The sequence below is a fragment of the Neophocaena asiaeorientalis genome, unplaced genomic scaffold (assembly GCF_003031525.2).
Source record: "Neophocaena asiaeorientalis asiaeorientalis breed wild unplaced genomic scaffold, Neophocaena_asiaeorientalis_V1.1 scaffold85, whole genome shotgun sequence".
NCBI lineage: Eukaryota > Metazoa > Chordata > Mammalia > Artiodactyla > Phocoenidae > Neophocaena > Neophocaena asiaeorientalis.
Genome location: NW_020174301.1, coordinates 5876723 through 5894192, shown reverse-complemented (window position 1 = coordinate 5894192; position 17470 = coordinate 5876723). Strand labels below are relative to the sequence as shown.

Below are 17470 nucleotides of genomic sequence, written 5' to 3'. Positions count from 1 at the left end.
CTGAAGTCTGATGTGTCTTATAATCAATGAAATTGTACAATCACTACTGGCCAGATGGCAGTTATGATATAGCTGTCATTGCCTGCACAGACACAAACTTGATTACTCTAGTCAATGGTACTACGTGAAATAAACAAAACGTTTTTTTCCTAAGTCAAAGTGATTTATGAAAAACTGGACTATGAACAAGTTTTGGTAATACCTTACCCAATTTATTTTGCTTTTACTTTCCTTTCAACGTATATATATGTTGATATACAATAAAATCTATATCTAAGTAATTCTGTAAGAGTCCTTTGAATAGTATAAAACAAATATTTTTAGTGGCAAGAGAGCCATAGTTAATTGGCACTGTTTTTTCTTTCTAAGCGGTACATCAAATGATTGATTTGTGTCATAATATTACAGAAAATGTTAAGGAAAATAAGTTGATACTAAGGCCATTAACTGCCAAGATAGACATTTATTTGAGCTCATTATTTAATAATGATTTTTAAAACTTCTTGCTTTTTTGACAAAGGAACATGTTTTATGGAAAGCTTTATCTAGATATTGCAATTTTGACCATTAAAAATAAAATACAGATTCTTAAATTACTAAGAAATTGTACAAGAAGTTTCATACAGTACCTAAATTAATTAATTTTAATTTTTCCACCCAAAGTAACATTTTCTCATTACTCTCTTCACTCTGTGCCCACTCTCCTCTCTCTAAATAAGTTGGGTGTATTTCTAAAGAGGTACAGTAACTTACTTTGTAAACAATGATGCATTACATTCATAATATTTAGATGAGAACCCACTTACCACAAATTTAGACTCTCAGAGATGATTTTTATCATAAATTGTTGACTCATGACATTTCCTTAGTAAAGTATAACTTAATGATATTAATTCTTTTCTGTTTTTTTATGCCCATGAAACAGAGGAAAGAGTTAATCTGTTTGCCTTAAGAAAAATAGTTTGTCACTCAGAGCTACTATTTATGGGGTTTAGCTTATTATTTTTAACTCAAACTTCAGGTTGATTATGTTAAATTCAAAGTTAGGTTTTATGCTGCGTGACTGTGAAATGTGCAGGAAAATAGAGCATCATGAACACAAGATCAGTTACTCACTGGACATTGACTTATCCCAGACAATATTGTTCTTATTGATTTTTAAGCATTAGAGACGCATACTATACTATGAAGTATAAGCAAATAATGTGGTAACGATCTATATTAATATATTTTTTATTCTTTAAAGAACTGTAAAGAGAATAAAAGAAATAAAAGTTCCTGGTACAGGAAATATAATCATTCAAATACACAAACCCACTAGTAATATGAAGTTGATTAATATAACCTTACCTTTGCTTATGGGATCTATTATTCTATAGATTTTCCAGTTAGATTTTAATGGAGGCATACTACAGTTAAACCATCCAAAATATATGGGAATAAATGTTGTTAACTGAAAAAATTAACTTCTTATAACTATTAAGATATGCATGATATTTCCACTTATGTTAGTCAAATATAAGATTAAATACCTTTATTGCAAGGAGTCATTATAACATTTTAATGGGTTTGCCTTTAATACCTATTAAAAACACATATTTTAGTTTAAACATGAAAATTATTGAGTATGACGATGCTATTTAAAAAGTCTCCTTTTGGGCTTCCCAGGTGGCGCAGTGGTTGAGAGTTCGCCTGCCGATGCAGGGGACACCGGTTCATGCCCTGGTCTGGGAAGATCCCACATGCCGCGGAGCGGCAGGGCCCGTAAGCCATGGCCGCTGAGCCTGCGCGTCTGGAGCCTGTGCTCCGCAGCAGGAGAGCACACAACCGTAAGAGGCCCGCGTACCGCAAAAAAAAAAAAAAAAGTCTCCTTTTAATATATACCTGGCTCTAACAAACGTTTTTGTAATGTAATGACTATTTATCTAAACTTCAAGGTGCCTTTGAATCTCAAGGTTTTCAAGACCTCTGTAACAAGCATAAGCTATAAAAATAAACTCATCCTTCTCATATTTTATAATATTTCCACTGATCAATGTCCACTTATTGTTTCCATTAATTAGCACAGCATCCCCTCCACACACATGCACACAAAACTTTCTTATTTTTAATAGGGTTATCACAGAAATAGGTTTCGAGCTCCCATATGAAGAGGTAACATTAAAATTAAGGTCCTTTATAGTTTCATTTTTGTGTTTTTAAGAGCCCCTGAATTCAAGGGGTATTATTCAAGGGCATAACATTATCAAGGGCATAACATTATTCAAGGGCTTCTGATATTAAAATTATAACACAAAAAATGTACGTGTGTGTTTATGAGACCCAAACCTTCGAACAGTTAAAAACAAAAAAGCAATATGTCTGGTTTAATTAACACAATGTATTTTTAAAATGTCTAAAGATTATTTTCATTTTAAAACAGTCCTTATATTTACAAAAGCAGGTAATACAATTCCTATAACAAAATTACAGAAATACCAAGAAGGAAGAATCTTTTAAATAACCTTCATTTACTGTTAAAGATAAACTGTCATTCTACTACTCATAGGGGTCCTCTGAGGTTTACAATAATTGATGTCTTAATGCTTTGGAGAAAGTAACATCTCCATATAAAGAAAAAATATTGAGGTATTTTCCTTTGGGGAATATTAGTGTTAATCTAACAGTTAAAACTGAATAAAGAGAGATAAAAACACATTTTTACCCCATTTACATAAAGTCTATAAATGGGATTATCATATTAGCTACAACTGTGTAGTTAAGTCATTGGGTCTCTAAAACCAAAATGACAATCTTTTAATAATATAAAAATTATTAGCTAAATAGATGTCTGGTAGCCATCAAAATAATATCAACTTTACTTTGGGCAGCAACATATGAATGGTTTCTAAGACATTTAGAAATTTGTATTTAAAAGATTTAATAAAATTAAAAATGATAAAATTCCCCATAATATTTTTTAACATGATATTGTAACATGACATGACCTCTCAACAGGACAGATTTTGTATTTTGGTAGAGGAAGCAAATTAAATGCAAATATCATTATATTCTTTAACAAAGATTCATTACCTGGAAGGCTTGGAAAGAAGGACTTTAAATTGAGGATTATCAAGAGGACATAGTAACATTTAGAACCACAGATTAGAACTGGCCCAGAGGTCCCTAATCTAGTTCTTCCTTCCTTCCTATTTTTCCTCCATTCTCACATGTGCAACACATACTTAGATTCTGACTTCTAATCAAAAAATAAATTCATATTTGTATTTTAAAAATTAAAGTAATATCAGCTGGCCAGAGCTTCTGATAATATGCAATAAACTACATACTACACTGAGGTGATATATTAACCAAAAGCAATTTGTCATTTTGAAAAGTGTGAACGTTTCATAGTTAAATGAACAATTCCCACTATTTTTCTCAAATATTTAATAGTTTCTAAACTTTAGTCATTACATATAAACATTCCTAGAGCTCTAGGAACCTCAAACTGAGAATAAGTTATATAGTACGACGCCTCTCTTTAGAGGAAACTGAATTCAATTAGACTGCTTACCCACCTAGTTAATGGCAGAGTTGTACACAGATGTTTTCACAATTCTATCTTTATACAGGTACATTTTATAAACTTTAGAAATCAGATATTTAAACATTGCTAGTCATAATGAAGTGAGAACCCAGGCTCCCTGATTGAGCCTAACTTCTTTTCTAATGATAAGAGGCATAAACAGTCACTTGCTCTACTCCATTATGGGATGTTTTCATACTGCCTGACCACCACTTGTTTTTTCCTTCCTGAATCCATACTTTTACCTTAATAGATTGTCTAGCATGTGTAGAAGATTGTTTATCTCCACACAGAATTCCACTTTTTGCAAAATATTTATATATTAATATTTTTTAAATTCCTTTTAAATTGGATTACATTTTATCATAGGACCATACCAAGTAAATTCTCACTGATGTTGCACTGCCCATGTATAGAAAATCAGAGAGGTGGAGAGAATTAGGGTAAGTAATTTATTTGCAGGGGAGTGGTGTCAAGTTTGCAAATACATTATAGGTAGGCACTGGATGTTTGAAAATAGGAGAATAATTAAGAAGAACTCATGTCATTTACTAATTCTATAATTTGGAATATTCTGGATTGTTTTTAAATATAATCTTCTTATATGTGGAAAACAAGAAGGTAAGTAATTATATCTCTGCTATACATTGTTTCACAAAATTAAACATATAAAAATATACTGGGAAATGCAACAGCAAATAGAATGCTAATAATATTAATAGCAATAGACGGACTTCTCTGGTGGCACAGTGGTTAAGAATCCGTCTGCCAATGCAGGGGACACGGCTTCAAGCCCTGGTCCGGGAAGATCCCACATGTCGCACAGCAACTAAGCCCGTGCACCACAACTACTGAGCCTGCACTCTAGACCCCAAAAGCCACAACTACTGAAGCCCGCACATCACAACTACTGAAGCCCACGCACCGCAATGAAGAGTAGCCCCTGCTTGTCGCAACTAGAGAGAGCCCGTGCGCAGCAACAAAGACCCAATGCAGCCAAAAATAAATAAATAAATATATAAAAAATAAAAAGTAATAGAATATAATAATATTAATAAAAACAGAAACGTTTTTTCATTATATGAGGTATAGAACAATAAATCTACTGTACATTTAGGATCCTCATATTATTATATTTCTTTGTTCCTTTCAATTAACTAATACATACAAAGTTAGGAAACTATATTTGTATAATATATTTACATCATCAGCTGCTGTTCTGTAAGAGTATTACTGTTTTTATCAATTTTAAGATTATAAGGGACACACATGATTAATTCTGATATAGAAATGTATCAAATTGAGGTATAATTCAAACATACTTGGATTATCAGATACCCATGAAAAAGATCTGGTTACCAAAAAAAAGAATTCTACAAGATACAAACCAAAAATTAATATTTATTACTCAGAATATTCTTTTAAATTGTAAGTTATAAAAATAATCTTTTTATAGTACAACTACCTAAATTAAAGAGATTGCAGGTTATTTAATCAACAAAATTAATACTGGTACCCACTATAAATTCTAACACTATTTAAAACAAACTGCAACTAACCAATGCTTCTACAGATACTGATTTAAAATGACAGTGGCAAATTTTGCTCTAAAGCTTAAAAAATACTAGATTGACTTGCTCAATCTTAATAAATGAAACTGATTTGAAAATCTCTATTTGAAAGGAGGATGTCAATTAAGGAATACAGATCCATATGTTTGCTTGAATCTTTAAACTAAAGATTAAGTAATATTACTGTTACCTCTCTCCGTCGAGAAGCCCAACATGTTTGTTTGATCTTCCACACCACAGCGGCCACCAGTAATAAGGATAAAAAACAACTAGAAAATAAAACACAAATAATTTTTGCTTAAAACACTTGCAATGTGTCATGAAATGATAAAAGAATATGTAGAGGATTTAAAAATATATAGAAATAATCACTTTGCCTTGGTAAATATTCAAGCAAAACAGATAAATTAGAAGTTTGTAAAACATTCTCAAGTAAAAGCAAAGTACACAGGTAGAAAAATTATTTATATTCTTTAATATATATTATAGTCTATCTTTCAGATTTTCTCTGTCAGAAGGAATGTAACTCTATAATTCCGTTGGTTTTATACAGCAATAAATTTTTTTAGAATTGCTATTGAGTCATAAAATCTGGCAATTTTACAAATTTAAATATCACACATTTATTCATTTTACCTTTATTAGCAACTATCTTATATCTGAGAATATTCCTGTAGTTCTCAACTGAAGGTGATTTAGCCCTCCCACCCATCCCACCACTGGGACATTTGACTATGTCTAGATACATGTTTGATTATCACACTGGGAGAGAAGTGCAACTTGCGTCTAGTGAGTGTAGCCAGGGATGCTGCTAAACATCCTGCAATGCACAGGACTGCCCCCAATGACAAAGAATTATTCTGTCCAAAATGTCAGTTCTACAGAAGTTGAGAATCCCTTATATATGCTAACGTTTAAATTAAGAAATAATTCAATTACAATGTATATACATGTGGTCAATATGTATTAGGTACCATATGCGATAGACTATGTAAAAGAGGATACTTTTTTAGCAGTAATTTGAGACTGACAAATCTCAAAATAACAGATTTATGTGAATCTGGTTAACCAATCCCAACCATGCATTACTGTTTCTTTTCCCTTCCTTTGCTCTGTGGTCAAAGATTATGCTATGAAAAGACCCAGAAATGAGCAGAACAGTGCCACTATAAATTCACTGGTCACTGACCACTACCAAAAACCTGGTCTTCACCCTTAACTGATCATCCTTGTACTCATCAATTGATTCACTCATAAGCAGTGTAAATGTTGACACTTTCTACTCTTGTCAAATCCTTAATATATTTTTTCTCCTTGCCTCACTTAAAGAAATCTTAGAATATCTATCAATGATGCTGGCAATGACATTGATAATTCTAGCACTCACCCACTGAGTGCTGAACACATTCCAGATACTGTGCTAGATACATCACACTGATGACTGGGTTTAGTTTTATACGAACATTTCCATATAGGATATATTATTCTTATTTTAGAAAAGAAGAATCCAATGCTCAGAAAAGTTCAAAGTAAACTGCTTATAGTCACACAGGGAGTTTAAGTGGTAGAGCCAAAATTCAAAACGAGCCTCATAAGCCTCAGACTCTTTCCTTCCCATCTGTTGGGAACTCTGAACTCTGAGCTTGCACACTATGTCATAACAGTTGTTTTCCATATTCCCCAGTATCAACCACTGAGGTACCTTACTGCTTTTTCCATAATTATCTTTCCCTCTAGTATTTATAAACTCATTCTATTTCACCTAAATTTAAATTTTCAGAAGTGCTCAAGTCCCACATCACCTAAAAAATAAAAAACAATAGCCCTATTTTATTAACCCTGTAGCTTCCTCTAGTTTGTTGAGCAAGTGGTCCATGTAGCCACTTCCATGTCAATTTCCTCATAACCTAGTCTTATTTAACGTCTTATAATTTGGTATCCAATTTGTATACTAATAAAAATGTTAACATTAATAATTAATGTTTATATACTTCGCAACATTTTAGTGGGTACTTCATCATGACTTTCTAAAAATTAAATAAACTAGTCTTTTCTCTATCAACCGTCTTTTACTTCTCAATTGACAATACCAACCATCCATCCTTTAAAACCCTTCTGAACACTTTATTTTCTTGGCTTCCTTCATCCTTCTTGACACACTATGGAGTCAGTGAAAGTAGACTGCATTCCTGATTCCTTGTTTTAAATTATGGACAGTCCTGAAAATTCATTCACAAGACCATGCTATTATCTATTCTTGCTCTCAGAAAAAGAGCTCAGTTATTCTCATGGCTTCAACTATGACCTCATTTGGAATCATTTCCAAATATAAGTCATTTAACCTGACAAAACGAGAGCATCTTATCATTAGAAGAGATCGATTACATTATTTAGTTCAGACTCCCTCCCAGGAAAGAAATTCCCAGCACAACTCTGATAGTGATCCGGTTCCTAATTAAATATACATAGTAGCTTCTGCTGGCTCATAAGTTGGTGCATTTTATTTTTAGCTAGCTCAAACTATGAAAATTTTCTGTTAAGCTGTCTTTCTAACTTTTATTAATCAGTGCTGCTTCTGTCTCTGGGTTACACTGAATCAGCCATTTCCTTCTTCTTTATTCTAATACTTCTTTATATATTTGAAGACTCTTCTTACGTGATTCCTTCTAGTCCACTGGTTCTCAGTCAGGAGAGTTTTGCCCTCCAGGGACATTTGGCAGTGGCTGGAGACATTTTTGGTTGTCACCACTTGGTGGACATCAAGTGGGATGCTGGTAAATATGGTACAATATAGAGGTCAGTCCTCCTCCCCACAACAAAGATTTTCCCAGCCAACCTGCCAATAGTGCCGAAACCCTGTTCTAGTCTGAATTACTGCCACAGCAGTTACACTTCCCTTGTTATATCCAGGTTAACAATGCAACTGTTGAAATATAGTAGTGAGAATCGATACTTTATATATAGTCCAAGGATCCATTTATCTGAATTTAAGTCTTACCATAATACCTTAAGAATTTTAACAAGAGAGATAAATATCACCTCAAATCTACCATGTCCAAACTGTACTCCTGAGTAACATTCATAATAAAAGTAACTAACATCTATTGAGTAATATGTACCAAGTGCTGTGTTATATGTTTTACATGCATTAATTCTATCATTACCACAATCACACATGATATACTGTGTATTCTGTTATGTACTCATTTAAAAGATGAGGAAGTTGAGGTCATGGAGAGTTTACATAAATTGCCTAAGTTACAAAAGTCTTAAATTGCAAGTTCTCCCCTTTCTGCTGACTTCTTGTCTCACCATTACTTTCCAGGTAAAATGTAAAAACACATTCAATTTTATCATCCCTTATATTCAGTCAGATACCGTATCTTGCCAACTGTTTCTCTCACAGTGTCTGCAGTAGTAGACAATAGTACACATACCAAAATTCATTTACATTTAATAATTAAATGTAACCTAAATACCAAAAAGTATTTTAATTTGACAATTTGTAATTCACAATATTCTCCCCCCAAAATAGTTACATGATCAAGATTCAGTTTAGGACAGTGAAGACTTGCTGAATTTCTCCAGAGGGAACTTAAATTCCTTCTGATCTAAATTTCATGATACAAGTGAAGAGTGTCACTTTTATAATGATAGAGGAAGCCAGTATAAAATTTATCAGTTTTCATGATTTTACCTCCTTGAGAAGAGGAGATATACACTTTAGGAGTTTGTTATGCTTTCTATGTAAATTCATGTTAGGCTGGTAATAAAAAGTAATAAAAAGAAAATATTCTTCTAATAATATACTATTATAGGAATAGATATGGGATTATACCAGCAGAGACACCGAGAGTTTAAACTAAAGGGTACAGAGAAAACAAGATGGAATGAAAGAAGGTTTTCAGGCTTCTTGGATTCTATGGGATGGGAACATAGAGCTGTTCAGTTGGAAGCAGGCTTTATCCTTTAAGAAAAGGGAAGAACGACCCAGAAGGGAATCAGAGAGCTTTCGGGCTCCCACTCCCACCACAGGCCCAGGGGGCAAGGGTGGATCCTCCTCAGTTTCAAAGGGTGGAGCCTCTTGGGTTTTACAGGACCAGGATACCCCTGCCAAGAGCCTTGGCGCCAAGGCTGTAGCACAGTGCTGCAGCATCAGGGCCACCTTGCCAAGCTAACGTGGCAGGGCCGTACCACACAGCTATGGGGTGGCGTTGCCACCTCAGGGGACCTGGAAGTAGAGCACTGAACCAAGGAGGGTTATTCTCAAATCTTTAAGTTTGATGGGATTAGCCTTCCTTGGGACCCATTGCCCCTTTCTTCCTTTACTTTTCTTCCTTTTGAAATGGGAATATCTATTCTATGCCTATACCACCGTGGTATTTTGGAATCACATAGTTTGCCTGGTTTCACAGGCTCACAACTAGAGAGGAATTTTGCCTTGGGTTAACTTGTACCCCAAATCTCACCCATATCTGATTTAGACGATATTCAGATGAGACTTCAGACTTTAGTGTTGATTCTGGAATGAATTAAGCCTTTTGGGATTGCTGGGATGAAATAAATGTACTTTGCATGCAATAAAGACATGATTTAGGGGGCTAGAGGCAGAATGCTACAAATGTTCCTCCAAAAGTTGTATGTTGAAGCCCTAACCCCCAATGTGATCATACTTAGAGATAGGAAATTTGGATGTAACTAAAGTTGAATGAGGTCATAATGGTAGAGCCCTGAGCCAGCAGAATTAGTGTCCTCATAAGAAGAAACACCAGAGAGCTTGTGTTCTCTCCCCAAGCACTTGTACCGAGAAAAGGCCACGTGAACATACACCAAGAAGGCGGTCATCTACAGGCCAAGAAGAAAGCTCTCACCAGAAGCAAACCATGCTGGCACTCAGATCTTAGACTTCCCAGTCTCCAAAACTGTGAGATTATAAACTTTCTGTTGTTAAAGTCACTCAGTCTGTGTTAGTTGTTTACAGTAGCCTGAGCAGACTAAGACACTCCCCAAAGTCAAAAGGAAGAATAACTCCCAGGTTTGTTCTGGTCAGGGCCCGGGCTACATTTCTTTCTGTTTTCTGACATACACTCTGTTGTGCCTCAGCTTTATTCTCAGGCTTGTTTTTCCCTTAGATACAAAAACGAATGCCGCAGTTCCAGAGTTCTATCACATACCATTATACATGCCCACTCTTCGCCAATCACTTGGCGAATTGAAGGGTATGCACTTACTGGCTTTAGCCCATCCATGAAGCTGGTGAGGGATCAATTCCTCCCAAATTGAATCCTCACTGCATAGCCACATGGAAGCAGTTAAATGAAGGCTGGGAAAGACTCCATAAAATCTACTTCTGCTATCATTTATGTAAAATTCATAGAAAAACACCTAAATGAACCTCCCCAAAACTGGTAACAGATTTACAAATCTAAAGAGCACATTTGATAACTCTTCAATCCTTTCTTGAAATATTTTACAGAAAATAGAGTGCTCTAAAGCCTCCTTGGCAAAGTATTAAAAAGGCAAGGAACATATAGTAAGGAAGACCTTCCTGGTTAATTACTCCTGTTACAAATCATGTACCTGGATAAAACCTTAATCTCACAAACTTGCACCAAAAATTATAAAGATCAATGTATACAGTGCTCTTTTCTACATTCAACTTTTATTTAAAGCATACCTTTTGAAACCATGTAGTCAGAATAAAAGTTTCAATTACAAAATTCCCTTAATATTTTTAAAGTAGTAAATGTAGTAAATGCTCTTCTTAAAAAGCTTTCCTAAAGCACTAATGCATAACACACATAGAGAAATCATAAGTATACAGCTCAATGAATTATCGCAAAGAAAATATACCCATGTAACCACCACCCCAGTAAAGAAATAGTTCTTTGCCCATCCCTATTCATCAGAGGTCACTAGCATAATGATTTTTAACACCATAGTGTGTTTCTGCCTATTTCTGAACTTTACACAAATGGAATCCTGAAATATTCATTCTTTTGTTTCTAGCTTCTTTTGTTCAAAACTATGTTAGTGAATGCCATCCATATTGTTCTTTTAGGATTAGTTTGTTCTTTTCATTGCCCCATATTCTATTATTTTTAGGTATTTGGGTTATTCCAAGGTTTTGGCTATTTAAAACACACTGCTATAAATATGCTTAACATGACCTTTGATGGAATGGAATTGTTGGATCACAGAGTATGGGTAAGCTCAACTTTAGAATACAGTCAAATTGTTTTCAAAGTTGTTGCACCAACTTCTAGACTACCAGAAGTGTCTAGAGTTCCACATCCACTCCAACATTTGATATCATCTATCTTGTTCTTTTTAGCCACTATAATGGGTGAATAGTAAATAGTATTATATTGTGGTTTTATAATTTGCATTCCCTGGTAAAAATTAAATGGAGCACATATTTATATTTTGTTAGCCACTTATCCTTTTTTGTGAAGTGCTTATTCAAGTCTCTTGCCATTTTGGGGGTGGGGAGTTGAGTTTTAAGACTGCTTTTTATTGATTTATATGAGTTATATATTGTGACTATAAGGCCTTTATCCTTTATATAGGTTGTGAATATTTTATACTACTGCATGGCTTGACTTTTCACAATGTTAATGACATCTTCTGACAACAAAAATTGTTAGTTTTACTGTAGTCTAATTTTATTGAAGTGCTTTGTGTGTCTGTTTAAGAAATTTTCCCAGTTCTAAAGATGTGAAGAAGAATTCTCATATTACCTTCTAGATGATACTTCATTGTTTTTCCTTTTCTCCTGGTATTTATTTTTATAATTAGTATGAGGTAGGAGTCAAATGTTACTTTTCTCCATATGGATGGTTAACAGATCCAACACCTAATAAAGTTTTTCTTAAAGCTATAAATAAATATTGACAGACAGTCCTTGACCTGCTAACCACACTGAAGAATGGCGCACTTCCATCACAGCCCTTTCTGCTGTATCAAATTTACAGAGGGACTGAGGTCTTATTTGTATCTTATAGAAAATGCTGATATTCTCTATAGAGATATTTTACTTTAGACATCTGTAGGCTGCGCTTACAATGTACCCAAAGCTTTTTCAGTGCTATTTGAGTCTGCCATGTGGGTTCAGTCTGGGGCCTGGGCAGAGTTCTAACCATTAGCTGCTTCTCAAATTCTTTGGTATACTCATTACGATAACAGCCTCACATGGAAAATCCCAGAAGTTCAACTTTATGGGATGGCTTTTCTCTCTCTGTTATTTCCCAGACTTTTTCTGGTTCTCTGGGCTTCACTTTTCCATCCTCTGGCCAGAAACTACCCGCTTCTGTGACTGTGCCACATTCTGCATTGGGAGGACAGAGAAGAGGGAAAAGCAATGGATTTGTATTGACCCTCTTGTACCTACAGCTCCGCGTTATGTAGAAGATTCCCAACCCTTGGAAATTTGGCTCTAGCAGCTTCCTGGCCGTTTTTGCTGCAGCCAATGTTCCTGCTTCAAGACTGTTTGGAATTGCGGGTAAGTATTTAAAAAAGAGAGGAAAATTAGGGGGTGGATCTCCCCTACTCTCTGAGCTTCAAGCACAAGTCAGAACTAGAGTATTTTTCCAGAATGTTTTCTGCATTGAGGCTCAAGGCAGGGGATACTGGAGGAATAAATGGTTAACTTCCAAATATTTCAGGGTGCTCTGAATTCTGCTGTTCTTCCCTGATCTGCCTGATGATACTTACTTTTCACAATTACCAGATAGCTGCCCATGCATATCATCCAGGTTTTATAGTTGAGACCCATGGGACATAAAGAGAGATGTATGTTTATGTAGTGTTTCCTGGAACTGGAAGCCTGATGGTGAATGGATTTTTGACAGAGCTGCAAAGGCATTTCAAAAGAGAAAGACCAGTCTTTTCCAAAGGCTGTAAAAATTGGATATCCATATGCAAAATAATGAACCTTGACCTATACCTCAATCATAAACAATAACTAAAATGGATCATAGACTCATAAACAAAAGATATCTGAAATGGATCACAGACTTAAATGTACAATGTAAAAGTACAAAACTCTTAGAAGGAAACCTATGTGACACTGAGTAGGCAAAGAGTTCTTATATGACACCAAAAGCACAACTTATAAAAGAAAAAAAAATACATTGGATTTTATCAAAATTAAAACTTTTTTTTTTCTCCACAAAAGACACTGTTAAAAGAACAAAAATACAAGTCAAAGTCTGGGAGAAAATTATATCAAATCACACTTCTGGCAGAAGATTTACATCCAGACATATAAAGAATACTCAACCCCAAGAATAAGAAAACAAACAATAAAAAATAGGCCAAAAATCTGCAAAGACACTTAACCAAGTAAGATAAAAGTGGCTAATAAGTACATGAAAAGATATTCAATGTCATTAGCCATTAGGGAAATGCAGATTAAAATCATAAGATACCACCACACACCTATTTGAATGGCTATAATAAAAAATACTGACAAGACCAAGCACTGAGGATGTGGAACAACTGAAACCTTCATACTTTGCTGGTGGCAAGGCAAAATGATACAGTCACTCTGAAAAATAGTGGCAGTTATTATAAAGATAAACATACATTTGCTATATGATTCAGCAATCCCACTTCCATAAATTTATCCTAAAGAAGTGAAAACTTACGTCTGCACAAAACCTATACAAGTATGTACCTTGTCCACGGCAGCATTATTCATAGCTGCTGAAAAGTATAACAATTCTTATCTATCAAAGGGTGGATGGATAAACAAACTTGAGTATATTCATACAATGGAATACCACTTAACAACAAAAATGAAATGGACTATTGATGGAAAAAACCAACTTGAATAAATCTCAAATGCAGTATGCTAAGGGAAAGAAACCAGTCTCAGGAGGTTACATACTGTATGATTCCATGTATATGACATTCTGGGAAAGGCAAAACTATAGAGACAGGGTACCAATCTGTGGTTGCCAGGGTTTATGGCTGAGGAAAAAGCCTGACTGTAAAGGAAGCCCTATGAAGGATTCTTTGAGATTCTGGAACTGGTCTATATCCTGATAGAGCTGATGATTACAAGAAACTATAGAGAGGAGCTTCAAGATGGCGGAAGAGTAAAACACGGAGATCACCCTCCTCCCCACAGATACATCAGAAATACATCTACATGTAAAACAACTCCTACAGAACACCTACTGAACGCTGGCAGAAGACCTCAGACCTCCCAAAAGGCAAAAAACGCCCCACGTACCTGGGTAGGGTAAAAGAAAAAAGAGAGACAAAGCATAGGGACGGGACCTGCACCAGTGGGAGGGAGCTGTGAAGGAGGAAAGGTTTCCACACACTAGGAAGCCCCTTCGCAGGCGGAGACTGTGGGTGGCGGAGGGGGAAGCTTCGGAGCCGCAGAGGAGAGCACAACAACAGGGGTGCGGAGGGCAAAGCGGGGAGATTCCCGCACAGAGGATCAGGGCCGACCGGCACTCACCTGGCCGAGAGGCTTGTCTGCTCACCCGCCAGGGCAGGCGGGGCTGGGAGCTGAGGCTCAGGCTTCGGTTGGAGCGCCAGGAGAGGACTGGGGTTGGCGGTGTGAACACAGCCTGAAGGGGGTTACTGCACCACGGCTAGCCAGGAGGGAGTCTGGGAAAAAAGGTCTAGGAGCTGCCTAAGAGACAAGAGACTTTTTCTTGCTCCGGGATCCAGGGACAACTTACCCGGGAGAACGCACGGCGCGCCTCAGGCTGGTGCAACGTCATGCTGGCCTCTGCCGCCGCAGGCTCACCCTGCATCCGTACCCCACTCTCCCCCCAGCCTGAGCCCCCGAATCAGCCGCTTTTTTTTTCTTTAAAAAATTTTTTTCTTAATAATTATTTTTTATTTTAATAACTTTATTTTATCTTCTTTCTTTCTTTCTTTCTATTTTTTCTCCCTTTTATTCTGAGCCTTGTGGATGAAAGGCTCTTGGTGCTCCAGCCAGGTGTCAGGGCTGTGCCACTGAGGTGGAAGAGCCAAGTTCAGGACACTGGACCACAAGAGACCTCCCAGCTCCACGTAATATCTCCCAGAGATCTCCTTCTCAACGCCAAGACCCAGTTTCACTCAACAACCAGCAAGCTACAGTGCTGGACACCCTATGCCAAACAACTAGCTAGACAGGAACAGAGACCCATCCATTCACAGAGAGGTTGCCTAAAATCATAATAAGGCCACAGACACCCCAATACACATCACAAGACGTGGACCTGCCCACCAGAAGGAAAAGATCAAGCCTCATCCACCAGAACACAGGCACTAGGTCCCCTCCACCAGGAAACCTACACACCCTCTGAACCAACCACCTTAGCCACTGGGGACAGACACAAAAAACAACGGGAACTACGAACCTGCAGCCTGTGAAAAGGAGACCCCAAACACAATAAGATAAGCAAAATGAAAAGACAGAAAAACACAGCAGATGAAGGAGCAAGATAAAAACCCACCAAACCTAACAAATGAGGAGAAAATAGGCAGTCAACCTGAAAAAGAATTGAGAATAGTGATAGCAAAGATGATCCAAAATCTTGGAAACAGAATGGAGAAAATATAAGAAACGTTTAACAAGGACCTAGAAGGACTAAAGAGCAAACAAACAAAGGTGAACAACACAATAAATGAAATTAAAAACTCTCTAGAGGGATCAATAGCAGAATAACTGAGGCAGAAGAATGGATAAGTGACCTGGAAGATAAAATAGTGGAAATAACTACTGCAGAGCAGAATAAAGAAAAAAGAATGAAAAGAATTGAGGACAGTCTCAGAGACCTCTGGGACAACATTAAACACACCAACATTCGAATTATAGGGTTCCCGGAAGAAGAAGAGAAAAAGAAAGGGACTGAGAAAATACTTGAAGAGATTATAGTTGAAAACTTCCCTAATATGGGAAAGGAAATAGTTAATCAAGTCCAGGAAGCACAGAGAGTCCCATACAGGATAAATCCAAGGAGAAACACGCCAACACACATACTAATCAAACTATCAAAAATTAAATACAAAGAAAAAATATTAAAAGCAGCAAGGGAAAAACAACAAGTAACACATAAGGGAATCCCCATAAGGTTAACAGCTGATCTTTCAGCAGAAACTCTGCAAGCCAGAAGGGAGTGGCAGGACATATTTAAAGTGATGAAGGAGAAAAACCTACAACCAAGATTACCCAACAAGGATCTCATCCAGATTTGATGGAGAAATTAAAAGCTTTACAGACAAGCAAAAGCTAAGAGAACTCAGCACCACCAAACCAGATTTACAGCAAATGCTAAAGGAACTTCTCTAGACAGGAAACACAAGAGAAGGAAAAGACCTACAATAATAAACCCAAAACAATTAAGAATATGGTAATAGGAACATACATATCAATAATTACCTTGAACGTAAATGGATTAAATGCTCCAAAAGACAAAGACTGGCTGAATGGACACAAAAACAAGACCCATATATATGCTGTATACAAGAGACCCACTTCAGACCTAGGGACACATACAGACTGAAAGTGAGGGGATGGAAAAACATATTCCATGCAAATGGAAATCAAAAGAAAGCTGGAGTAGCAATTCTCAGATCAGACAAAATAGACTTAAAACAAAAACGATTACAAGAGACAAAGAAAGACACTACATAATAATCAAGGGATCAATCCAAGAAGAAGATATAACAATTGTAAATATTTATGCACCCAACATAGAAGCACCTCAATACATAAGGCAAATACCAACAGCCATAAAAGGGGAAATCGACAGTAACACAACCATAGTAGGGAGCTTTAACACCCCACTTTCACCCATGGACAGGTCATCCAAAATGAAAAGAAATAAGGAAACACAAGCTTTAAATGATACATTAAACAAGATGGACTTAATTGATATTTATAGAAAATTCCATCCAAAAACAACAGAATACACATTCTTCTCAATTGCTCGTGGAACATTCTCCAGGATTGAGCATATCTTGGGTCACAAATCAAGCCTTGGTAAATTTAACAAAACTTAAATCGTATCTCCTGACCACAACGCTATGAGACTAGATATCAATTACAGGAAAAACTCTGTAAGAAATAGAAACATATGGAGGCTATACAACACACTACTTAATAACCAAGAGATCACTGAAGAAATCAAAGAGGAAATCAAAAAGTACCTAGAAACAAATGACAATGAAAACACAACGACACAAAACCTATGGGATGCAGCAAAAGCAGTTCTAAGAGGGAAGTTTACAGCTATACAAGCCTACCTTAAGAAACAAGAAACATCTCAAATAAACAACCTAACCTTACACCTAAAGCAATTAGAGAAAGAAGAACAAAAAA

At 36.2% G+C, this 17470-nt stretch overlaps 1 protein-coding gene across 1 annotated transcript in view; it reads right to left on the bottom strand.

Moving 5' to 3' along the window:
- ATRNL1 (attractin like 1) overlaps nucleotides 1-17470 on the bottom strand; it is a 675777-nt gene that overhangs the window by 366625 nt on the left and 291682 nt on the right. The window contains exon 26 of the mRNA XM_024756087.1: nucleotides 5330-5408. Within this exon, the coding sequence (XP_024611855.1) occupies nucleotides 5330-5408 (79 nt within the window). The remainder of the gene's footprint in view (nucleotides 1-5329; nucleotides 5409-17470) is intronic.